At 46.3% G+C, this 26,414-nt stretch overlaps 1 protein-coding gene across 1 annotated transcript in view; it reads left to right on the plus strand.

Annotated features, from left to right (window-relative positions):
* NOL6 (nucleolar protein 6) overlaps window positions 1–26,414 on the plus strand; it is a 471,490-nt gene that overhangs the window by 133,386 nt on the left and 311,690 nt on the right. Inside the window, exons 11-12 of the mRNA XM_078674724.1 lie at window positions 7,073–7,188; window positions 25,732–25,909. Coding sequence (XP_078530850.1) covers window positions 7,073–7,188; window positions 25,732–25,909 — 294 coding nt within the window. The remainder of the gene's footprint in view (window positions 1–7,072; window positions 7,189–25,731; window positions 25,910–26,414) is intronic.

Below are 26,414 nucleotides of genomic sequence, written 5' to 3' on the forward strand. Positions count from 1 at the left end.
CACAGCTGCAGAACGACTTGGGTTGTTGCTATTGTTGAGACCGGAGCAGGTAGGCAGGCAGGGTTTGGCGACAAAGTCTCTCAGCAGTCCACAGTTCTCGCTTCTTTGACTCTTCTTTGTCGTCTTCTTTCTTCAGTCAGACAAATCTAAGTTTCTTGTGTCAGGGGGCCACCTAATACTCAATTTAGGGGTGTTAAGGGGAGTGAAGGGTAGTAGCCAATGGGCTACTTAACACGTGAGGACACTACACCCCTAAATGACAACTTCCTGTGGGGAGAGGGCAAAGTGCTGTCCCAGAATTTCTATTTCCACCAAAATCAAAATGACTGAACCCTTCTTTCGTGAAGCAGGCAGTCAATCAGGCAGCCCACCTTAGGGGTGTGACTGGTCTTGTAGTGCACCACACCTCCTTGCATAGTTAATTTCCCTGACCATCCTGGTGCCAAATGGGTCTCATGGTGGCATCTCCCAGGTCTGGGGGAAAGCAATGGCAGTCTGCATGAGTTTGGTGGTCGGTCCCTATGGGTGGCACAATACATTCTGTAGCCCTTAGGGACCCTCTTTAGTACCCATGCCCTAGGTACCATTTACTAGTGACATACAGAGGTGCTAAAGGTCTTGCCAATTGGGGACCAATTGAGCAGTTATCTTATTTTATGGAAAGAATACTGGCACTGGAGACCTGGTTGGCAGGAACCCAGTGTACTCATTCCAAATTGCATCCAATATCAGACCAAAAGCGGGGGTGACCATGTCATAAAGGGGCACTTTACTACAAACACCAATAACCTTTTACTCGTCAGGCCTTGCATGGTTCTTCTTCCGTTGACCATTACCACTGTTGCATCGCTCACTGGGAGGGGGACAAATCCTGGCAACGTGACTGTGCAAAAATACCTGGAACCTCTGCCACCGCTGTTGACCGATCAACTACCTAGAGTTGCTGGCCATTCGTCTAGCCTAGCAAAGCCTTTTACAAGCTTGTTTACGGCAAAGATGGACAACATGACGGCAATGTATGTGTACAGAAATGAGGGTACCTACATTTCTCAGCTGTCTGAGCTAACACAGGAGAACCTCAATGGGCAAACAGCAACAGGATCTGTCCTCTTGGGTAACACCTACTAGGGGTCAACAGTCACTTTGTGTACCTGTTAAGTGGAATACATCAACCTGTCCACACAGGTACTTCCAATGGTGGGGAACTCCAGCCATCGACCTCTTTGCCACCACAGCTTCGGCACTAGGTTCCCATAGTCTGTAGACAATGCATTATGGATGAAGTTGTCGGGGATATTTGCTTACAGGTTTTCTCCTTTCCCACTCATCCCGTGTCAGAAAAATGAGGCACAAGTCTGACCTTCATTCTACTGGCCCTGTCTGTTGTCAGTCCAGCCTGATACTTAATGCTCCTAGAAATGTCCATCAGTCCCAATGGAAAGCTACCAGTCAGGCTGGACCTTCTCACTCAACAATGCCGCTGAATCAGGCAGATGCCAAACCGACTAACCGAGCAATCTGGCACCCGAGAAGGCAGATGTGGCATATACATCTTTATACCGCCATGTTAGCCGCATACATGCTGAACAGGGTACCCTGGCCACAAATCCTCTTGTTAAAGCAATAATGTAAGGACTTAAAAGAACAAGCATTTACAATGCAATAGGTCTCCCAGTATTAAAGTTTGAGCTTATGGCATTGTATATTACAATGTGTTACATTAATTTGTTATCAAACTCTGAATTGTTGTATAAAGATGATTTGCAAACTGTCAAATGTTGCTGAATAGTAAGCAACGTTGTGAATAATATTGTTTGCTAGTCATCCTTGGGTACCAGAGTACTTCACTTGAGGCAGCTCACTACTCTGCACTCACTACTCTGCACCCACTACTCACTACTCTGCACCCACTACTCACTACTCTGCACCCACTACTCACTACTCTGCACTCACTACTCACTACTCTGCACTCACTACTCTGCACTCACTACTCACTACTCTGCACTCACTACTCTGCACTCACTACTCTGCACTCACTACTCACTACTCTGCACTCACTACTCACTACTCTGCACTCACTACTCTGCACTCACTACTCTGCACTCACTACTCACTACTCTGCACTCACTACTCTGCACTCACTACTCTGCACTCACTACTCTGCACTCACTACTCTGCACTCACTACTCTGCACTCACTACTCTGCACTCACTACTCACTACTCTGCACTCACTACTCACTACTCTGCACTCACTACTCACTACTCTGCACTCACTACTCACTACTCTGCACACACTACTCTGCACTCACTACTCACTACTCTGCACTCACTACTCTGCACTCACTACTCACTACTTTGCACTCACTACTTTGCACTCACTACTCACTACTCTGCACTCACTACTCACTACTTTGCACTCACTACTTTGCACTCACTACTCTGCTCTCACTACCCACTACTCTGCACTCACTACTCTGCACTCACTACTCTGCACTCACTACTCTGCACTCACTACTCTGCACTCACTACTCTGCACTCACTACTCTGCACTCACTACTCTGCACTCACTACTCTGCACTCACTACTCTGCACTCACTACTCTGCACTCACTACTCTGCACTCACTACTCTGCACTCACTACTCTGCACTCACTACTCTGCACTCACTACTCTGCACTCACTACTCACTACTCTGCACTCACTACTCACTACTCTGCACTCACTACTCACTACTCTGCACTCACTACTCACTGCTCACTACTCTGCACTCACTACTCTGCACTCACTACTCTGCACTCACTACTCTGCACTCACTACTCTGCACTCACTACTCTGCACTCACTACTCTGCACTCACTACTCTGCACTCACTACTCTGCACTCACTACTCTGCACTCACTACTCACTACTCTGCACTCACTACTCACTACTCACTACTCTGCACTCACTACTCACTACTCTGCACTCACTACTCACTACTCTGCACTCACTACTCTGCACTCACTACTCACTACTCTGCACTCACTACTCTGCACTCACTACTCTGCACTCACTACTCTGCACTCACTACTCTGCACTCACTACTCTGCACTCACTACTCTGCACTCACTACTCTGCACTCACTACTCTGCACTCACTACTCTGCACTCACTACTCTGCACTCACTACTCACTACTCTGCACTCACTACTCACTACTCACTACTCTGCACTCACTACTCACTACTCTGCACTCACTACTCACTACTCTGCACTCACTACTCACTACTCTGCACTCACTACTCACTACTCTGCACTCACTACTCACTACTCTGCACTCACTACTCACTACTTTGCACTCACTACTTTGCACTCACTACTCACTACTTTGCACTCTCTACTCTGCACTCACTACTCACTACCCTGCACTCACTACCCTGCACTCACTACTCTGCACTCACTACTCTGCACTCACTACTCTGCACTCACTACTCTGCACTCACTACTCTGCACTCACTACTCTGCACTCACTACTCCCTACTCTGCACTCACTACTCTGCACTCACTACTCTGCACTCACTACTCACTACTACATAATTAAGCATGGCGCATTTAATTGAAAAATCCGCGCACACCCCCAACCCCCGCAGAAGAAGACCAGGCAGCCCAGGCAAAGCCCTGCGCCGCCGCCAACTAGGTGACCCGCCCACTGGGCCGGCAACACTAATCCGCGGCCGCTGAGCCGGAAATCTTGCAATCATGGAGGATGAATAGCATCACCTGACCATTTAAGACAGTAAGTTGCCATGATGCCATCAATCTGATTCCTTTCTCCAGTCATCAGCACATTATTAACACAACCAGTAGTACGATATGTTAACTTTCTAACACAGTGACAAGCCAGCAGCACTTGTTACGGTCCGTACAGCAACAGCACACGCCCCGGCACAAATTAAGCACTGATTTTAGGAGAGGTGCAACACCTCAATGGCGCAATTAAAAAAAGGTTTGACAGAGACCCCAGATTTTGCGCCTCAGGTAACGATACGAGGGGATCTCTGAGCTGTGCGGCATGCATTCAGTGGCGGACAGGTACTGCCTGCCTCTCTTTAGCCTTCAGCTACCCGATCTGCAGTTATTGTATGATCGACTTCAGGAGGATGAAATTCAGGGATGTGAACCTGTGACGCTGGTGTCAACACAGATGACCGCAGCGGATGCGAGAATACACTGAAGTATTTCCGAGTCTGTGGGCGCTGCGAAGCCTGCCAGACAGCTAAATTAGTGCTTTACAAATCCAACCAACCACCAAGCAAGACAAACGGGAGAGCGGGAGAGGCGAAGGTGCGAGACAGAGACCGAGAAAGCGTGAGTTAGCCGCAGGGGCGTTGCCGCCATTGGTGCAGCAGGTGCCGCGGCGCCGGGCCATTGAACCCTGAATACCGCCACATCCAATAAACATTTAACAGGACCACAAACACAGACCCGCGGTTCCGTGGGTGCGCTCTGTGCTCAACGTCACAACATTTGAGCCAGTCAAGGACAGAACGGAGACCTCAGAGAGTCACGCTCATCCAGTCATTTCCCTTTGCATTCTGGGACTCGCATTCATGTATTTATGAAGCCCAAATATAATAAGCAGCACAGAAAAGCAAATGAAAACGGAAGGCTGGATAAGCTGCGGTCTGTGTTTCTACATGACGGTATGTGTGGGGGTGGAGATGTAAGGTGGCCGAGAGAGGCCATTCCACATCAGTGGGAATCAAAAGGGGGACATTCATTGCTCCTTTTCCAAGTTGATGACTATAAGCGCTATACAAATGCAATTACACTGCCCATAAGCTGTAGAGGCAGGTGTGACCTTGGCAGACGGGCTCCGGGCACAAACTCCAGTAACAGCTGCATGAAGGGCCCGAGGCTGCCCAGCCGGCGACTGTGAGACCGAGAGACGGAGGAGGATGTGCAAGGGAGGAGGGTCCTGGAAAAGGACATCCAAAACAGGGGAGGGGGAGAGGAGGATGAGTTGTGGAGGAGGGAAGTGCGGGCCGGGAGAAGGAGGAGGAGCGGAGACCTCCGGGGTCTGAGAGAGGGATCGGAGAGTGTGCGAGCCGAAGGAGGCCGAGGTCAGGGGCAGAGAGCACAGGGCTGCAGCCGCAGAGAGGAGCCCGGAGCGCGGCGAGAACTCGGGACCAACAGGGGGTCAGGGCGGCCCCAAGGACTCCCAGATCAAGCAGCAGCGAGGAGTGCGGGGCTGCCCAGCGAAGCCGGAGATAGCGGCCACGGACACACACTCTCCGCCAGGGGTCGCTCTGGAGAGCTACGGAGGACGGGGACCCGCAGAGGGGAGACCCGGGCGCGCTGCAGCCGGAGACCCGTGGGAAGCAGAGCAAGACCCGGAGGAGGGACCAGGAGAGGGCGCCGGGCGACCGGGCATGGATGGGTGCGAGCCGCGTCTGGAAATAGGGTAAACTGCACCGCAAGGGGCATGCGCGTCACATTTCAAAGGCATCACGGTGTGGATGTGTGTACATGTGTCGCTGTATGTGTGCGTGTATGTGCGCTCCTGTGTGTGTGTGTCTCTGTGTGCGACGGCGGGGGGAGGGGGGAGTGTCGTGTATGCATGGGAGAGTGTGTGTCTGTATCTATGTATGTATGTATGTATGTGCGTGCGTGCATGGGCGCTAGTGTGTGTGTCTGTGTGAATGCGCATGCGTGTGGGAGCTTCCCAAGGGACAGCAGCTGGCCACAGCGCTCGTGCGCGTGGCCAGCTCAAATCGCCTCCTCGGAGAGAAAATGCGCGCGGCCAGGTGCTGTCTCCTGGGAAGCAGAGTCAGCGACAAAAGATCTCCTGGCGGACACAGCGCTGACGCGCTGTTAAACGCCAGGAGACCTAAAAATATTTCCAAGAACGCCCCCCGGTCTAGTGTGAAACCTCAATAGATTTCTCACTAGGCTTATGGATCGACCTTTCGAACACCTCAACTCTTACAACCTGTTTCTTTCCTGGAAGGTGGCCTTTGTAATACTCTCAACTTCGCGTAGGCACATCAATGAGTTACAAGCACTCTTGTTTCACAAACTATTCTTTCAGGTTCACAGGGTCGGTCCTTAGTAAATATCAAAGTTCTTGCCCAAGGTAGTCTCAACTTTTCGCATTAGAAAGACTATTGTTCTGATGTATCCTTTCCACAACCTGATTCTGTAGTAGAAAGGACATTACACACTTTGGATGTCAAGCAGTCAATCGTACTACATTTATCGGACCAAGCCCTTTCACAGGACTAACCAACTCTCTGATCCTTTTGCTAAGTCCACAGAGGTTACCCCACCCTATTGCTAAACCCCACAGAGGTCACCCCATTCTCAGACCCCTGGTCCTTGTACCAACTTGTCCCCAAGACCATGGCCCTCTCACTCATGTGACTGACTGCTGTGCATAGTCGAATCGTAAAGAGACAATGTATGCTCTTCTTTGTGATCTGGCCCTTGCACATGCCACTTACTCAACAGCTGTAGTCCCAATACCCATTCTTGCAGTTCATGGACTGTGGTACCTGTACCTAGCTTACTGCAGGACACTGGCCATAGTGCTAGCACAGGCACATGGGATGTCTCTGACTTTCAAATACCCTTGAAAAGCAAGGTTGTTAGTGTAGGTGTGTGAAAGAGGAAGGTGATAGGTTTTGTTTAGGAGAGGTTCTTTGAAAACAACTGGATTCAGAAACCTGAACACCTGAGAATTTAAGCACTTGACCATTGAAGATTAATCCATAAAAATGATTTACAGTTCACAATTATAAAACTGCTTTACGTATTCGCTTTTGTTATTTACCAAAGCCAAGATTTTAAGAATGCTTACAATGCCAAATAATGATGTAGATTACATAATCCTTTTGGAAATTATGCCAATTTCATTTAATGTTTCATTCATTGTGTGGGTAGTATTCATGCTTCAGTTGTAAATCACCCTGCAACATCTGTGGATCATTATGCTGAACAAACCCACAATTCTCTGCTTTGCACTGAAATGATAACCATGTATGTAACTAAAGATCATAGTTCACACGCAGCATTAAAGACCTATATTTGTTTTTAGCTCCAGTTGGAAGCTAACCGGTCCATGGAGGTTCTTGATGACACCACTACAGATGGATTCCATTTGCTTCTGATGGTTTCAAAACCCCTCCTTGAAACGTTTGACCATGTATTTCAGTAAGTTGTGCTTAAATATACAGGGAGAAGAGGCATGGAGTGCATTTGTAGTGAACAAAGGGGTGTCCTGAACATGGTCTCCTCAGACTATGTGTTGGAATCACTAGCAGTCAAGACGCTTTTAAGCGCACTTAAGTTAATTTCATGCTTATGTGTCATAATGGCAGAAATGTTCATACTGTACTTTGTGGCTGATGTGGAAGAATCGACTAGATCAGAACGTTGCTAGTCAGGGCAGAAAATTCCCTGCAGGGACCTCCCACTAATGGACATACCGCCGCACTTTGAATTTAGAATTCTGAAGAAATTTGCTTCAAGAAGGCAGTCTCAAGAGACTTAATACGACTAAAGCTGGGGAAATCTTGACCCATCTAAACTTAGTAAATCCTAACTACCATTCCTGTACCCGCTCACAAATTTGCAATACTCCAGTATAAGGCATAGAAAGGAATTCCAAATAAAGGTAAAAATTGTCTGGTTTTTAGAATTCCCATCTTGCAGTCTACAACGGTTTACTTTGATCTTCCCCCAGAAGTTTATAACTTCTTCACGAAAATGGGACTTCGGTTTTGCAGCTTCCATAGCTGTCCAATTGGTTCTAGCGTTTGAAGTCTTAGTCCTTAAACAGTGTGTACTAAACTGATTGAAGAGTTTTCCATTGGAAGAGCACACATTTGGTTGTGATATCAGAGGCAGGGCAGTCCTATCTTTTAGTCTGGAGTTGCACAACAAATCTTGGATTATAGTGGACCTGTAGTTGTTTTCATTCGTCCTTAATTATAAATAAATAATGAATGTCCATTATGCCAGTTGATGGGAGCTCTTCTATTGTAGAATTAAGACATGGGACTTTCCTGTGAAGGTATCCTGTCCTACTGCCTAATTAACGTTGCTTGGAATCATTGTTTTAAATTTTCTTACAAAAAAAGTGGCGAGTCAATTTCAGGACACTAGAAACTCTTGCAGCCTAGAAAATTAAATAACACAAATTTCCCATTTTCCTGCCTCAAACCAATTGTCCATGAACAACCTCTACTTCCATCATCCGACTTCCTCTGCAGCATTGCTATGGGGACCACTTGTATCCTGAAGTACGGAACTACACTTTTCTCAAAGTGCAGCAAAACTGGGTTGGGGTATTAAGTCCAAAGTAGTCTGGAACACTTCAGTGATCTTGGAACACCTGAAAGGCTCCTGTGTTACATAAGGTGTCTTAAGTTGGTGCAGGGGACAATCCATCAAGCAGTCATCTGAGAAGTACATAGTGTTTGAGGCATATGAGCTGCAGATTGTACCCTATGCATAGATCGCCATCTGGTGTTGGGCTCGGATGTTGGCATGTTGTTTTTGTCTTTGAAGAAGTGTTGTAGTCACAAGGTTGATGACTCCTTCGGTCGACAGTGCGCATGAGCTTCGGGTCCATCGTTAATTTGATTTTTTCCGCCATCGGGTTCGGATGTGACTTGCTGTGCTCCAGACGGGTATGGTTATCGAACCCCCTTCGATGCGCAACCACATTTAACCAACGGTATTGTTTCAATCGCGTGCCTTCGATGTGCACCCTCGACAACTTCCATCACACTTCGACGCCTGCAAACCTCGACGCGGGCCGTTGGGCCTACCCGCGCCGATAGAGACAGACGTCGATGGACTCCATTTAAAAAATTTCCACAGTTTCCACTCCCGGAACTCCATTCCGTTTGCAATCTGTGCATCTCACCGGAACATCGAGAGGACAATTGTGAAGCTTGCTTCTCATTTAAATCCAAAAAGACCATCTGGGATCGTCGAGCTCGACGCCGAGACATGCAGCGAGGCACAGTTTCCATTCCGGACATCTTCCAACCAGGTCCCGACAACCTTCCGGAGCCAGAAGAGATTCCGGACTCCGAAGTAGACGTCTCTGACGCCGAAGAGGACATCACCCCGGCTCAAAAGGACGCAAGTACTGAAACTCCAACCAAGCCCATTCCAACGGCTCTGGTAACACCTTTGGGTGCAGGTTCACACCGTACAAAAACTTTGAACGCCCCGCCCTCAGCACCGAAAGACAAATAAAAGCCATCTGGCTCGAGCTAACCATCCGGTACCGAAAAACCACCTTTGGCACCGAAAGCTCAGTCGTCCCAGTTGCCACACCCACTACCACCGGCACCGGGAAAACATTCGGCACCGAAATCTACAAAAGATTCCTCTGCACCAAAGCACTCCGATAAAGCATCGGCACCAAAGCAACCGGATAAAACATCAGCACCGAAGCAGCCGGATAAGCCACCGGCACCGAAGCAGCCCGATAAAACCTCAGCACTGAAGCACACAGACTAATCATCGGCACCGAAGCACAAAGAAAAGACTTTTGTGCCGAAAGCTTCAGAGCCAACAACATCAAAAGACAAGGCACCAAAAGCTTCGGAGTCGGGAAAGGATCTTCCACGCCAAGCAAACATATCGATCCCAAAGACCTTTTCTTTCAGGATCCCAAACAGACTACTATCTATATTCCCCAAAAGACTGGTCACATAGTCACCAAGCCACCTACAAAGAGGAAACCAGAACATTTGCCACAAGCTCCAGTTCCTTCAAAGAAAAGTCATATAGCTACTAACACTTCACCTCCACCTTCACCTCCACCACCAGTTAATCCTAATTTAATTATTTCGCCACCACACTCTCTCCAATCAGAGTATAGTGACATCATTATAATACTGATCCTGATCTAACAAATGATCCGGACTTCCACCCCTCAAACCATCTCCACCAGATGACAATGTAGGGTTTGCCCAGCTAATCAACAGAGCAGCTACATACCACAAGGTCAAACTTCATTCAGACCCTGTGGAAGAGGACTTTTTATTGGACACTTTTGCCCAACCACAAAAATCTACTCCTGTCTTACCCATGCTACAAGGCCTTCTTAGGCATGCTCCAGAGGTGTTCAAAAACCCAGTTAGAGCCAGGGTTCTTAACCCCAGAGTAGATAAAAAAAACAAAGCAGCTCACGCTGACCCTATCTTCATCAAGGGCCAACTTCCCTTAGATTTATTAGTAGTTGCTAATGCACGCAAAACGGCAAACTCCCAAGGGTCAGGCGACACACCACCTCCTGACAAGGAATCTAAGCTATTGACGCGTCAGGTAAATTCATGGCGTCTCAAGTCGCAAATTCATGGAAGATAGCAAACACACAAGCTCTTCTAGCAAGATATGATAGAGCTCACTATGATGAGCTGGAAAGGCTCATCCAACATCTACCCTAAGAATATAAGGACAAAGCTAATGACCTTATAGAAGAAGGCAAGCTTATAATCAATACTTCAATCAAATGTGCGCTTGACGCAGCAGACACCGCGTCACGTGCAATAAGTACTAGTTTTGTGCTACATAGACACGCCTGGCTCAGGATCTCTGGGTTTAAGCATATTAAATTAACCATTTGATCAAGAGCACCTCTTTGGACCTGCAGTTGACGCATCTTTAGAAAAAATTAAAAAAGACACAGAAACAGCAAAGTCTATGGGAGCCTTTCAGTCACCATCTGCCAGAGGCTCCTTTTGTCGCTCCTTTTATAGAGCAGGTTCCAAAATAAAGGCATCAGAACACCCCACATCATCCTATAAAAGTCCCAACTAGGGCTCCTTTTCTAGAGGATACAATAGAGGAGGTTACAGAGGTAACAACAATAAGGGTAGAGGCAGAGGTAATAACATCCGCAACTCCCCTAACAATAAACAGTGACTTCCCTGTGCTTCCCCGTGATCATCCCACTCCTGTCGGGGGACGCCTCTCACAGATCCTACCTGTCTGGAATTCCATCACAACACAGGTGGGTAAGACCAATTATCTAGTATGGTTATTGCCTGGACCTCACTTCTACACCCCCCAACATTCCTCCAAGACTTGGCAATGTTACAAAAAGATGCAATAGAGCCAGTTCCTCTACTTCATCAGGGCACAGGAGTCTACTACCTTTTATCTTCTAATTTAAAAAAAGGACGGCTCTCTAAGACCAATACTGGACCTCAGATCGCTCAACTTTTACATTCAATCAGACCACTTCCACATGGTCACTTTACAACAAGTACTTCCACTACTGCAGCAAGGCGACTTTCTCTCCACTCTAAATTTAACGCGTACTTCCATATCCCAATACATCCTGCTCACAGGAAGTAGCTCAGATTTGTGTTAGATGGTCAACACTACCAGTTCAAGGTGCTTCATTCGGAGTCACTACAGCACCCAGGATTTTCACCAAATGCCTTGCGGTAGTTACAGCCCATCTCAGAAGACAACAAATTCATGTATTCCCCTACCTAGACGTTTGGCTCATAAAAGCAAACTCCCACAACAGCTGTGTTCAACACACACTCCGGACAATATAGTTGCTTTACAGTCTGGGATTCACAATAAATCATGGCAAATACAATCTCCAACTGTCAACAATGCAACAATAACTGGGGGCTACAGTGAATACTTCCACAGCTCTAGCATATCCCAATCCCATCAGGACAAATGCTATACAAATCCTAGTTCAAAAATTTTCAACCACAACACTCACTACCAGCAGAGTGTTCATGCAGCTAATAGGAATGATGGCATCTTGCATTATTCTCGTCCCTCATGCAAGATTGCAAATGCGCCCATTACAAGAATGTCTGGCATGTCAGTGGAACCAGGCTCGAGGTCAACTAACAGAGCTGCTGCTGGTGGACGACCACACCCATAGCTCTCTGCAGTAGTGGACCACAAACAGCCTTTCCAAAGGGCGGTCGTTCCTCGAGCCAGTCCCACAGATAGTGCTAACAACAGATGTATTGCTCACCGGCTGGGGAGCACATCTCCAAAACCATACCATTCAAGGTTTATGGACCTCTCAACAAAAACAATTCCACATCAACTACCTGGAATTGTTGGCAATCTCTCTAGAGTTGGAGTCTTTTCAACCGCAACTGCTAGGCAAAGCTGTCCTAATCCATACAGACAACATGACAGCAATGTATTGCATACAAAAACAAAGGGGGACACCCTCTCTCCAGTTATCTCGTCTAGCACAGAGCATCTGGAGATGGGCCATTCCATAGAAGATATACCTCCTGTCAGAACACCTACGAGGAGTTCACAATCAAATAGCAGATCTGCTCAGCCGTCAAACACAACAGCTCCACTAATTGGAACTTCATCCTCAAGTTCTTCTATTCTTTCACATGTGGGGACATCCAGACATAGATCTGTTTTCCACACACCAAAACGCAAAATGCCCAAGCTTCGCCTCCAGGTATCCACACCCATTGTCCAAAGGCAATGCTCTATGGATCAATTGGTCAGGCAAATCTGCTTACATTTTTCCACCTCTCCCACTCATTCCATTGCTAGTGAGGAAACTCCAACAGCATTCCCTCACAATGATCCTGGTTGCTCCAACATGGGCAAGACAACCATGGCTCACAACTCTATTGCAACTATCAATAGTACCACCTCAAAAGCTGCACCTCTCACCCAAGCTTCTCACTCACAACCATGGAGAGATAAGACACCCAGATCCCAATCAGCTCAACCTTGCGATCTGGCTCCTGAAATTCTAGAGTTCAGCTACCTTAATCTTCCGCCAGACTGTATGAATGTTATCAAAGAAGCTAGATGCCCTACAACAAGGGCATGCTATGCAGCAAAATGGAAGAGGTTCGTCATTTATTGCTCTCAGAACAAAATTGACCCACTAGATGCTTCCATTCAAAACATTATATGTTACCTTTTGCATCTACAACAATGTAACCTGGCGTATACATCTATAAAACTACATTTAGCTGCCATAGCGGCCTACCTGCAAAACAGACAACATTTGTCTTTGTTTAGAGTTCCCGCGATCAAAGCTTTTATGTAAGGACTTCCACCAAGAGCACCACCCTCTCCAGTGTGGAATCTCAATATAGTCCTTACTAGACTAATGGGTCCTCCATTTGAACCTTTACACAAATGTGAACTACAGCACCTTACTTGGAAAGTAGCATTTTTAGTCTCCATCACATCTCTCAGAAGAATGAGCGAACTCCAGGCATTAACCATACAAGAACCATTCTTACAAATCCATCATAACAAAGTGGTTCTTAGAACAAACCCAAAATATTTCCCAAAGGAGTATCTGCCTTCCATTTAAGCCAGTCTGTTTAAATACCAGTATTCTTCCCTCAACCAGACTCCGTGGCAGAAAGAGCTCTACACACCCTTAAGGTTAAAAGAGCATTACTTTACTACATTGAAAGAACAAAATCCTTTAGGAACACCAAAAAATGTTCGTAGCTTTCTCCCCACCTCATAAGGGCAATCCTATATCCAAGACAGGAATTGCAAGGTGAATTGTAAAATGCATACAAATATGCTACCTTAAAGCCAAACGCACGTTAACCATTCCCCCTAGAGCTCATTCTACACGTAAACTAGGGGCATCTATGGAATTCTTAGTGAACATTCCCCTAGATGACATATGTAAAGCAGCATCTTGGGCCAGGCCACAAAGCTTCACAAAACACTATTGTGTAGATGTTCAAGCAAAACAACAAGCTACTGTGGGCCAGGCTGTATTAAAAACACTTTTTCAAACTACTGCAACAGATACAGGTAGCCACCTCTAAGGAGGATACTGCTATATAGTCTGTGCATAGTGTACAATCTGCAGCTCATATGCCTCGAACGGAAAATGCTACTTACCAGTTTGCATCTGTTCTTGGCATGTAGAGCTGCAGAGTTGTACACGCCCACCCTCCTCCCCAGATACATCTATCTGAGTCAGTATTATCTTAATTAGATACATCACGCATGGACATCTTTCTATTTCTCACTTCTCCATCTAACCGTACTGGCAAAACAATCTAACAATGGAGCAGAATCCCATGCGCACTGTCGACCCAAGGAGGAGTCACCAACCTTGTGACTACAAGTCTTCTTTGAAGACAAAAACAACATGCACACATCCAAGCCCAACACCAGATGGCGATCTATGCATAGTGTACAACTCCGCAGAACAGATGCATACTGGTAAGAAGCTGGGAAGGCAGCCACAATTTTAAATAGTTGTGTGTTCCATCAAATAGATCAGCGAGGTCATCACAAGCATTAAGGATGGCTTTGTCTGAATTTGTACTAAAAGTGCATATGTAAGCATTCTTGCAGAACGTCTTTAATGGATAGGTGTACTGACTGGCTTCAGAATATTTTTTGCTGCAATATGTATTTGGTGTTTCCCATCGTGGTTCATTGCATGCAAAACCCAGCTTTGTTGCATTTTACTATTCCTATCTAAAGGACACAAACAGTATACAACTATTTGGAACATTTTTGATGCATTCTGCTTCTTTCCTGCACTGTCCATTATCCGTTTTTGTCCCTTTCCAATTTGCCTCCAACACAGCCTGGTGTATTTTTATTTTTACATCAGATGTCATTTTTAAATGATTTAAAAATCTTTTTTTTTTATATTATCTCAGATTCTTCATGTGTCCTTAGAAGCCTTTATTACACCATGAGACCACAGTCTGAGCTGTACTATGTGAAAACGAAGTCATGCAAAGTACAAGAGGAAATCTCTTGAGTTCAGAAATTGCTTATCCATGTTTGTAGATCAATTGGCATACTCTGACTTATTCATTTAGCTGAAAGTAGTTCTTTAATTTGTATTTCCTACCTGCCTACAGTCTAACCCTATTTTGTTTCCACCAATAACCCCTGTCCAATATTCCATGTCTGTCTCTCACTCACCTTCTGAAATGCTCCGCTGCTGTATGCTTAACTCACTTCTGGCCTACATCAGGTTGATGTGGAAGCGCGAGCATGATGAAAACATGCTGAGTGCATGTGTACTCGCAAGGAATATACGACACCTAGGGTGAAGTATGGTCCAGTGCGCACATAGGAAATATGTGAGTGCCAGCAGGGTGTGCTTTTAAACTTACCCACTGTGATGGCCTGGGATTAACCTTTGATGCTCATATCACTGCGGCTGACATCCTGGTGTGAACTTTTGTCACGCCCATGAATCTTGTTGTGAGTTAATCAGCTTCGGAGTCCTGCCTGCTGTGACAGACATCCTACAGGAGGAAGAGTAAAGGGGTGAGATGTTAATTTCAAAGAAGCAGAGCCCCAACATAAAAGTTCAAAGGTCCAGACCCCAAGTGACATTTTGAGTCTGTAAAAGAACTATAAGTTGTGAGGTTTGAGACTCCAAACTTTGTCATATGCAGAGCAGGCGGCCGGGCTGTGTGAAATGGTGAAGTTCTGCAAGACTTTTGCCTGTGACCTGAACTTGGGGCCCTGCCTGCTAATCTCCCTGCTGGTTGAGGGGACTACACTCAGGGAAGCCAAGATCAACTGCCCTGGAACCTGGAGTACCAGCACGACCTGCTCGCCAAGACCAGTGTGCCCGTGAGGAGGAGAGTGTTTTAGGGAGCGAGGTTCAGAAAAGAAGACTCTTTAAGGTATGAGGAATCCAGCTCTGCACCGATTGGGTCATAGCCAGTGTGTTTGACTTCATTGGTGACCTTGTACGCCAGGGGGGAAGCCGTGAACTCAGTTAGGAGCGTCGTGGCAGAAATCTGCTCCCCGCACCAATCTGGCCATTGCCAAGGTGCCAAGCTAAATGGGTGACCCTGTATTAGTCAGAACACTCCACAGCAGATTGGCAGTAGGGTACAATTGTGCAATATTTTCATTCAATTATATTTAAACTAGTAAATGCTCTAAAGGGAGAGATACAACCCCTACCACAGGTTGTAATAATAGATAGGATTCATGTCTTGAATTATGCATACAAATTCTCAACCTGAGCAGAAACTAATGGGTAACAAGTGTCCAAATTAATAAAGATTCTTTCAAAAATGATGGATTCCGTATCTTCTTTTGTTTTCCAATCCTTTAAAAAAAAAATTGTCAATCCAAATTCATGTTTCAATCAATCCAATCCATGGGTACAGATCATAAGGGTTTTCATCAACTTTACAAATAACCAATAGACGTTTGCCAACACGTGTTTCGTCTGGCTCCTCAGCCAATGACTACGTCAGGGCTAAAAGTAAACAGAATAGATCCTTACTTCACAGAAATCATATAATTTCGTAATACTAATCTAACAGAAAAGTAACCTACAAAATGAACCTACGAGTGCAAAGAGGAAAGCCATGAAAAAATAGGAATAGAAGTCATAATTCAAAGTACTACACCGATTATGTGAGATAAAAAAAAATTCTCTGAAATGAATAAAGTTCATATCCAGGTGATAAGATATCAGAAGAAGGAGCTGATGTCAAACATGTGAAAAGTGCCACATAGGTACGATCAAAGGGGTGAAAAAAATTAAAAATTAAAACGTGAATAGAAGATATATCCCCTAGTGATTTACACTCAGTGTAGGCATATATTAAATTCAGCTTACCAAGTTGACTAATTATCAGGAATGCTATCAAAGCGAAATAGTTTATCAATCATAGGATGGCTCATTCAATGAATCGGCTTCCTACAAAAAATTAAATTGAATTGGCCTGATATTAAATTGAGGCATAATATTAATCACATATTCATCCCAATCTAGTGATCTAATTATTAGATTGAAAAGCAGCACCTGGATTTTTATTGCTGGTATACTATAATTTAAAAATACTACTAATAAATTCTAAAATTAAGATCAAAGTTTAAATTGTGTGACGTATGGGCATGATAAATATCCTATATCCTAAGGGACTATATATATCTCCTGTAAAATTAAAATGTATAAAGCTAGTAATCGAGTATTAACCTATTATAATAATAGAACAGCCCTCTATTTATAAAATCTTCATATTATATCTAACATGATCATCACTAAATTTATCCAAAAATAGTCTCATTACCCGTTTATTCCGAACTTCTTATAGTCAAGAGAAACTGAATACCTGAGAAAAAGCGTATATTCATGCGTTTCTCGCTAGATGTATGTATTTTTGACCAATGTAAGTTATCATATTCTGGAAAGCAATTAAACATTGTCACAAAGGTTAGAATAAGTCCTCTTCGATTATGATCAAATAATCAAGTTTCTATCAGAAGTAATCATGATTAAATATGAGTCATATCTCGTAAATTTGAATAGAAGAACGCTTGTTTGCGGATCCAATGTAGTCCTAAACACGGACCTAAGAAATAGCCATAAATATAGGTTCTATCACGACTTCAATATATTAAAAAGCTAGTATATCATAGAGTAAAAAATTATACTTAATTATCCCCATGTCTTTTCTTCTCGACTTATTAAATTAATACTACAAATTAGGCTAAAACTTTACTAGGTTATCCCCATTTCATCTCCTCTCCGCTTACCGGCAGTATAATTCGAAGTACTTCCATCTAGCACATGTTTGAAGTGGCGTCTAGCATCGGCGCCATCTTAGGTTGGGACTTAAATACCACATTTAGATTAGAGATAGATGACGGACTCACCCAACCAAGATTTAAGAATATCATTTATACTCGACAATGTTTACAAGTACCAGATATATCATAATTTCTAATATCAAAAGAGTAGATCGAAATTGATCGATATTATTATCTCCGTTTATAAGAGTGTTTTATACTTATTCATTTTATGTCGATCCTAATTAGTGCAATTTCTATTTTCGATTCGAATCGAGGGTACCTTCACCCAGTTAGCCGAAGAAGACTGGAGACAGCGATTAGGAGTATACCAGCTAAATTTGTTCTGCAGCGGTAAGGGCCCCAATCCATGCAGTGCCTTAAACACGACAGAGAGTGATTTAAAATGAATCCTCTGCAAGACTGGGAGCCAATGAAGTTCTGGGAGGCAGAGGACTGGCGGGGTGTCATCAAGGCCAACTTTGCTGCCGCATTCTGGATTCTCTGTAGTCTCCCAATTAGATACTTTGGGGACTCCTGCAGTAATCTAATCTGCTCATAATGACACTCCTTACTACCAGTGCACGAGTCTGAATAGGATACATGAGAAGAATTTTCCTAAGGGCCCTAATAAGGAGAAGAAACTCCCAGCGGCCTTGTTGACTTGTGTTTCCAAGGTCAGTTTATCATTAAAACAAATTCACAAATTGCGAATCATCTTAGATGGTACCAAAGGAGGATCAGCAGGAATGGGCCAAAAGTCCGCTGGGAGAGAATGTGGCACTCTCCCACCCCAATACATAAACTCTCTGATTTATCTGCATTAAATTGCAGAGAATTGTTTCTCAGCCAGTGTACCACATTCAGCATACAGGCATGGAAATTATGTAGATTGGTTGACTGATCACCCTCCAGTGAAAGGATGAACTGGGTGTCATCAGCATAGTTCACCAGGCCTATATCATAAGATCTAATGACATCCACCAGGGGACGCATATAAGCGTTAAATAATATAGGGCTGATTGCAGATCCCTGCGCAACCCAATAGTGTATCTTGGTGATCTTAGAGCGGAAGGGTGGAAGAGCCACTGCCTGACATCTGTCAGACAGATAAGAATGGAGCCACTTCTGCACCAGACCCACAATCCCCACTCCTTCCATCTGTTTCAGGAGGACCTTATGATTGACTGTGTCGAATGCGGCAGACAGTTCTAACAGGATCAGTATGGCAGAGTGACCCCTGTCTGCACGCATCCCAAGATCATCCAACACAGTCAGTAGGGCGGTCTCCGTCCCGTGTGCTGGACGGAAGCCGAATTGCACATCCTCCAATATATCATTTGCCTCCAGAAACTGGAAGAGCGCCTTGCTTACCAGTCGCTCAATGATCTTCACTGGGTATGGAAGGAGAGAGATAGGCCTGTCATTTGTGAGACATGCAAGGTCAAGTGAAGGTTTTTTCAGTACAGGGGATACAACTGCTTGTTTCCAGCAGGAATGAACCATCCCGCTACACAGGGATTGGCTACACAGCTGTCTTCAAGTTCAAGTTCGAGCATTTATAGAGCGCACTACTCACCCAGAGGGTCTCAAGGCGCTTGGGGAGGGGGTTCATTATTTGTCGAATAGCCAGGTTTTAAGTTCTTTTCTGAATGAGATGTGGTTTTGAGTGAGGCGGAGGTGAGAGGGGGGTGAGTTCCAGGTCTTGGCAGCCAGGAAGGAGAAGGATCTGCCCCCCATGGTGGATTTTCGGATGAGTGGGACTGTGGCGAGGGCTTGATTGGACGCTCTTAGTTGGCGGGTGGGTTTGTAGAAGGATAGTCGGGTGTTGAGGCATTCGGGCCCTAGGTTGTAGAGGGCCTTGTGTGCGTGGGTGAGAAGACGGAACGTAATTCTTTTGTTGACGGGAAGCCAGTGGAGGGCCTTTAGGTGTCCGGTGATGTGATCTCGGCGAGGGATGTCCAATATGAGTCTCGCTGATGAGTTTTGGATGCGTTGGAGTTTTTTCTGTAATTTTGCTGTGATTCCGGCGTATAGAGTGTTACCATAATCCAGCCGACTCGTGACCAGTGCGTGAGTCAGTCTTTCTTGTTTCGAGGGGGATCCAGCGGAAGATCTTTTTGAGGATGCGAAGAACGTTGAAGCAGGAGGATGAGACGGCGTTGACTTGTCTGGACATCGAGAGAGAGGAGTCTAGGATGAAGCCAAGGTTACGTGCGTGGTCTGTGGGAGTGGGTGCTGTGCCCAGCGCGGAAGGCCACCAAGAGTCGTCCCAGGCAGATGGTGAGGATCCTAGGATGAGCACTTCAGTTTTGTCTGAGTTGAGTTTTAGGCGGCTTTGTTTCATCCATTCGGCTACTTCTTTCATGCCTTCGTGAAGATTGGTTTTGGCGGTGTTCGGGTCTTTGGTGAGGGAAAGGATTAATTGGGTGTCGTCGGCGTAAGAGATGATGTTGAGGTTGTGTTGGCGTGCGATGGATGCGAGTGGGCTCATGTAAACATAGAAGAGGGTGGGACTGAGTGATGACCCTTGTGGTACTCCGCATATGACTTCTGTGGCTTCTGAGTTGAATGGGGGAAGTCGGACTCTTTGAGTTCTCCCGGCGAGGAACGAGATGATCCAGTCCAAGGCTTTTCCTTGTATGCCGATGTTGCTGAGGCGTTGTATAAGGGTGCTGTGGCAGACCGTGTCAAAAGCGGCGGAAAGGTCGAGTAGAATGAGGGCCGCAGTTTCTCCGTTATCCAGTAGTGTTCGGATGTCGTCTGTTGCTGCAATGAGGGCTGTTTCGGTGCTGTGTTTGGCTCGAAATCCGGATTGAGATGGATCGAGGGAGTTGTTAGATTCAAGGAAGGCGGCGAGCTGGCTGTTGACTGCTTTCTCAATGACTTTGGCGGGGAAAGGGAGGAGGGATATGGGTCGGTAGTTTTTAAGTTCGGAGGGGTCTGCTGTGGGTTTCTTCAAGAGGGCGCTGAGTTCGGCGTGTTTCCAGCTTTCTGGAAAGGTGGCAGAGTTGAACGAGCAGTTGATGACATCACGAAGATGGGGTGCGATAATGGAGTCAACTTTGTTGAAGATGTGGTGGGGGCAGGGGTCGGTTGGCGAGCCAGAATGGATTGAGTTCATTAGGCGGATGGTGTCTTCAGTGGTTATTGTGTTCCAGGCGCTAAGGTAGTTAGTTGGCGGAGTGCTATCTGAGAGGTGTGGGGAGGGTTGATCGCTGGGAGGGATCTTGAAGCTGTTGTGGATGTCGGCGATTTTGTTGTAGAAGAAGGAGGATAGCGCGTCGCAGAGGTCTTGGGAGGGGGTGATGTCGTTGGATGCTGCGGTGGGGTTGGTGAATTCTTTGACAATGTTGAAAAGTTCCTTGCTGTTGTGGGTGTTGTTGTCGAGACGATCCTTGAATGCTGATTTCTTGGCGGATCGAATCAGTTGGTGGTGGTTGCGGGTGGCTGCCTTGAGGGGGGCCATGTTGTCGGTGGTTGAGTTTTTTCTCCACGTTTTCTCCAGGGTGCGGCATAGTTTCTTGGATTTTTTGAGATCATCATTGAACCAGGAAGCCTTTTTGCTGGTTGATTTGATCTGGTGCTTTTTCAGGGGTGCTAATTCGTCAGCACTGTGGGTGATCCATTGCTTGAGATCGGTGGCCGCTTGGTTAGGGTCCAATGAGAGGGTGGGAGGGTTTTGGTTGAGTGATGAGAGGAGTTGGTCGTAGGTGATTTTGTTCCAGTTTCTTCGAGGAATAGGTTGTGGGCGGTTGTTGTTCAGGGTGGTTTTGTAGCTGAAGTGAACACAGCTGTGGTCCGTCCAATGGAGAGCTGTGGTGCGGTCGAAGGAAATGTGCTTGCTGGAGGTGAAGATAGGGTCAAGCGTGTGTCCGGCTACATGAGTGGGGGTGTCAACAAGTTGTTTGAGTCCGAGATTGGCCATGTTGTCCAGAAGGGTGGAGGTGTTGCTGTCGTGTTTGTTTTCAAGGTGGAAGTTGAGGTCTCCCAGCAGAATGTAGTTCTCGGAGGTGAGGGCATGTGGGCTGACGAAGTCGGTGATGTCATCGCTGAATTGGGTGCGTGTTCCTGGTGGCCTGTAGATGAGGGTGCCTCTGAGTGTGGTCCTGGGGTCGGTGTGGATCTGAAAGTGGAGATGTTCGGCGGTTGCAAGATTGTCGTCGGAGCTGGTCGTGATTTTGATGGTGTTCCTATGGATGATGGCGATGCCTCCTCCTGTTTGGTTGGAGCGGTCTTTGCGGATAATCTTGTAGTCGTCCGGGATGGCTATGGCGATGTCGGGTGCTGATGATGTGTTCATCCATGTTTCTGTAAGGAAGGCGATGTCCGGTGACGCAGTGTCGAGTAGGTCCCAGAGTTCGGTAGCGTGTTTGTGGACCGAGCGGGTGTTGAGCAGGATGCACTTCAGGCGGTTGGAGACGGTGCTGTGTATGGAGGAAGTGGATTTGGTGAGGATCCTGAAGCAGTTGAACTTGCAGGAGAGGCAGGCGAATGGGCCGTGGGTACGTCCTGGGGTGGCTTCGCAGCATTGCGGTGTGCGTCCGGGGTTGAGGGCGAGGAGAGTTGCGGCATCGTATGTGAGTCTAGTGGGCTGGGTACGGCGGGGGCCAGGGGGTCTGGCGCTGGACGCGGTCCAGGCGCAGACGGGCTTACCTTTGGCGCACATTCGGCGCGCGATCGCTGCGCGTGAACGCTGCGCGTTGATGCATCTGTCATAAGTGGAGTAGTGGAGGAGGCGGAGCGTGGGAGGCGGTAGCGTAGGGGGAGGGACGGGCTGCAGGCACAACAAAATGGTGGAAGCAACAACAACAAGGACAACAGGACGCTATGGGAGCAAGCAATCAGGCAGCACAAGTCCGATTAAATTAAGTTTATGGCAGTGGGGGAAGGCAGCGCTACGCACACAGTTAAAGTAGTCTAAACACTGAAAGCAATGCGAAGAGAGAAAGAGCAGCGCTAAGCACACAGGTCGAATAAAATATTGTACACAAATAATGCAATGCGGAGCGCTACGCCGGATATCAGGAGCAGAATCAATATGAAGAATGGCAGTGTGGACAGGCAGCGCTACGATACCAATACAGCGCTTGCAGGTCGGGAGGTGGGCTGGAGCGACCGCTTCACACGAAGCTAGGCAGGTCACAGAGGCTTTCCAGCCGGGCTGTTCCTGGTCATTCGTGGGTGGGAGGGGTAGCTGGGAGGCGGTAGCGTAGGGGGAGGGACGGGCTGCAGGCACAACAAAATGGTGGAAGCAACAACAACAAGGACAACAGGACGCTATGGGAGCAAGCAATCAGGCAGCACAAGTCCGATTAAATTAAGTTTATGGCTAGCCAGGCAGGTCTTAACAAAGGGAATAGTTCAGCGCCTAGTGCTTTTCAAACCCTATGGGGAAGAGGGTCCAGGGGTGAACCAGAGGAAACACCCAATGCTACTTTATTAAAATCTTCCACCGAAGGTATATCTAAGTGATCAAGAAAGGGCCTCTGACCTAATGTTTTGCTCACACCAGTCCATCCTTCCTTCATGTCCTGTGGGGGTCCACAAGCCCCAACATCAATGCTATCCCCTTCTAACCCTTTGATAATTTTACAGATCTTGTCTTCAAAAAAGACGGCCAGGCTATCACACAGATATTACAGCACTGCTGCAAAATCGGCCCTCATTAACAAAACCAGCCCCCATTCTTCCAGCCTACTGAGGAAACAACCCGATGCCCAGCCAGTCCGGCTCTGATCATCACTGGATGCTGCCGACACAGCGAATAGGCAACTGGTAGCAGGATCAACATTAAGGAGGGATGCCTGGCTCAGAGGCTCTGGCTTCAGAAATTATGCCCAGGCCAACATCAATAACTCTCCTTTCAACAGGGAACACGTTTCAGAGTGCAGTAGATGACACACTGCAACAATTAAAGAAGGATAACGAGATGGCAAAGTTGTTGGTCGCTCTACAATTTAAAGGACAGCAGAGAAGGGGAATCACTCCCACTAGAAGGCTGATTGGAAGAGGAGGCTTCCAAGCCGCTGCAACACACCAGACATTTCAACACGTTTTAACAAGTTTAATGTAATTTCGTATTCAAATTAGTAGCTATGTTCGATGACTTTTAAGTATCTTGTGGGTTAATTGAATCGCGCTTTTATGATTTTAAATGAAATCGAATAGAGGTATTTTTTTCTCTCCAACACAAAAGTCACACACAAACACTCACTCTGCAGTACCAGGTACCCCAGAGGCAACTCTGTTGTGGGGCAGGGAAAGGGCAGTTGCCCGGTGGGGTGGCGGCAGCAGCAGGCAAGTGACTTACAAAACCAGAGATCCCACCCACACATGCCACCTCGGGGGGGGGGGGGGGGGGGGGGAGGGGATAGGAGCCTTTCTTCTGGAGTGGGGGGGGCCACATTAGCCAAATAAATACACTGCATTACTGAGCTAAAAAAAAACAACCTGTACCAAGAAAGAAAATTCCTTAATTTGCAGTGAAGTGGAATAATTGCTGCAAAAACAGGGTATAGAGAAAGTGCTCCTTAAGCAGATAAACCAGGGAAACTACTCAACATATTTCCTCGTACCAAAATCAGACAAATTGCTTCGGCCTATACTAGACCTTTCAGGGTTTCAGTTCAATTCAGGGTTCTATCATTCAAAATAAAATAGGCTTCTAGGTTATTCACAAACTGCTTAGTGGCTGTAGCATGTGAGAAGAAAAGAAATACATATGTACCCCTACCAAGAAATCTGTCTGGTAAAGGTGAGTTCTGCCCGCAAATACAGAGAGAACATAAAAACAGTGAAGATAATACTCTACAGACTGTGGTTCTCCATAAACACAGAAAAATCATTGCCCACGCCGGAACAAATGAAGCTCTTCTGGGGAGCAAGAATCAACACAACACAATTGAGGGCATTCCCATGCAAAAAGAGGGTACTGGCAATAATATCTCGCCACTACCAGAAGAGTCAGTCTCTGACAGTGAGGTCTGTGGAGAAGTTGTTGGGAATGGTGGCTCCCTGCATATCACTAATACCACATTCGAGGCTACACAGGAAAGGGTCCAGAGGCAATGGACGAAAGCAATGGGGAGTTGGGAAGATCTAGTGTTTGTCACTCATAGAGTGCAGAAGGAAATGATTGGGTTGAACAGGGCAAGTAGAACAGTAGAAGGGCATTTCATGCTATTAACTCCAATAGTGACTATCACCACGGATGCTTCACACATGGTATGGGGAGCTCATAGGGAGAAGCTCAGTGTCAGAGGACTCTGTAAGCCCGTACACCACATAAGCTTACTGTAACTAAGGACAGTGTTCCTAGCCTTAAAAGCCTTTCAGAAGCAGTTATGGGGTAAATCGATACAGGTTCAATGGACAACAAAACAACAATGTTCTACCTCAACATGCAGAGGTGAACAAGATCCTTCACCCTTTCAAAGCTAGCACAAGAAATATGGAGATCGGCCATCCAGAGACAGATGACCATAACAACGATACACCTATCAAGGTTAGGCAAAACATAGAAACTGACAAACTGAGCAGAAAAGCATCCACCTCACACAAATGGGAGCTGAATCAGGCAGTGACCGAGAAGGTGTTCAGAAAGTGGGGGATACCAGAAATAGACCTGTTTGCAACATCAGAAAATACCAACAGCCAGTTCTTCAAATCCAGACATCCACAACTCCACTCCCTAGGACAGTGGTTCCCAAACCTTTTTGACCCGCAGCTGCCTTGTCTTATTGCCTATTGGCCGCGGCTCCCCATTATGTCTCGGGCCAGCCAAACCAATCATGTGCAGTGATCCGCTCTTCAACCCCAGCGGCATTGCTGGGGTTGGAGAGAGCAGGGACAGACTCCCAGGGTGTCCTAGAGCGCTGATCGAGGGCACTTAGGCCAATCCTGAAGCTGCTCTCATAAGAGAGCAGCTTCAGGATTAGCCGCAGAGCATTCTGGGAGCCTGTGCCTGAAGCAGAGGAGCGCGATGCGACCGGCTGAAGATAAGGCTTTTAAAAAATATAATTTTTTGTTTTGCCCCCCTCCCTTCGCAACCCCTATAAAAAGGATGCTTACGGCCTCTTGCCCTGGTCGAAACACTGACAATGTGCTACACAGAAACCAGACAGTCACAGTGAATGGTATTGACTCACTTGTCTCCATCTTCTTTTTCAGCTTAAGAAATTTGGCCAAACTTCAGGTGACATGCAAGAAGATGAAACTTCTGAATGAGCTTATAGATTACAGTGGGAACTATGTTGCAGCCGTACTACCTTTACTACTCTCTCTTTTCTGTCGTGGCCTTGGAGATCGATTGGTTATGCTGTCACATGCACTGCCACAGAGTCCAGAAGTAAGGAAGATGAGCTTTTCTTCTAAAAGTCCTGAAATTCCATTTTACTTTCTTTTTACTTGTCCCCGTGATACACTTTCTCTCAAATCATTTGACTTTCTAATCCCGTTTACATACAAAGCCTACAGTCTATCCTCTAAGCAGACTGTGACATAACCTAATATCACAAGCACAAAATTGACCCAGCACCCGAGAAGCACAGATAGTATGTTATGTAACAGCAATATAGCATAATGTTTCTAAAACCAGAGCAAAATTAGAACAGATAGTCTGTCTTTGTATACCTTTTTCAAAATCGAAGACCCGCACATAGGCAAAGGGATACACTTATTCCCATACTTTTGCCACCTAATGACGCGATACATGATGCCCTTCTGACATTACCTGACCGTACGGAAACCATATTGATTTCAGACATGCTACATGTGTCTTGCTGATCATTATAATCTATTTATAAGCCTACACGCGAAACAACAAAGATTAAAGGAACCTATTTGAACCCTGA

This window comes from Lissotriton helveticus, chromosome 2_1 (genome assembly GCF_964261635.1).
Source record: "Lissotriton helveticus chromosome 2_1, aLisHel1.1, whole genome shotgun sequence".
Lineage (NCBI taxonomy): Eukaryota > Metazoa > Chordata > Amphibia > Caudata > Salamandridae > Lissotriton > Lissotriton helveticus.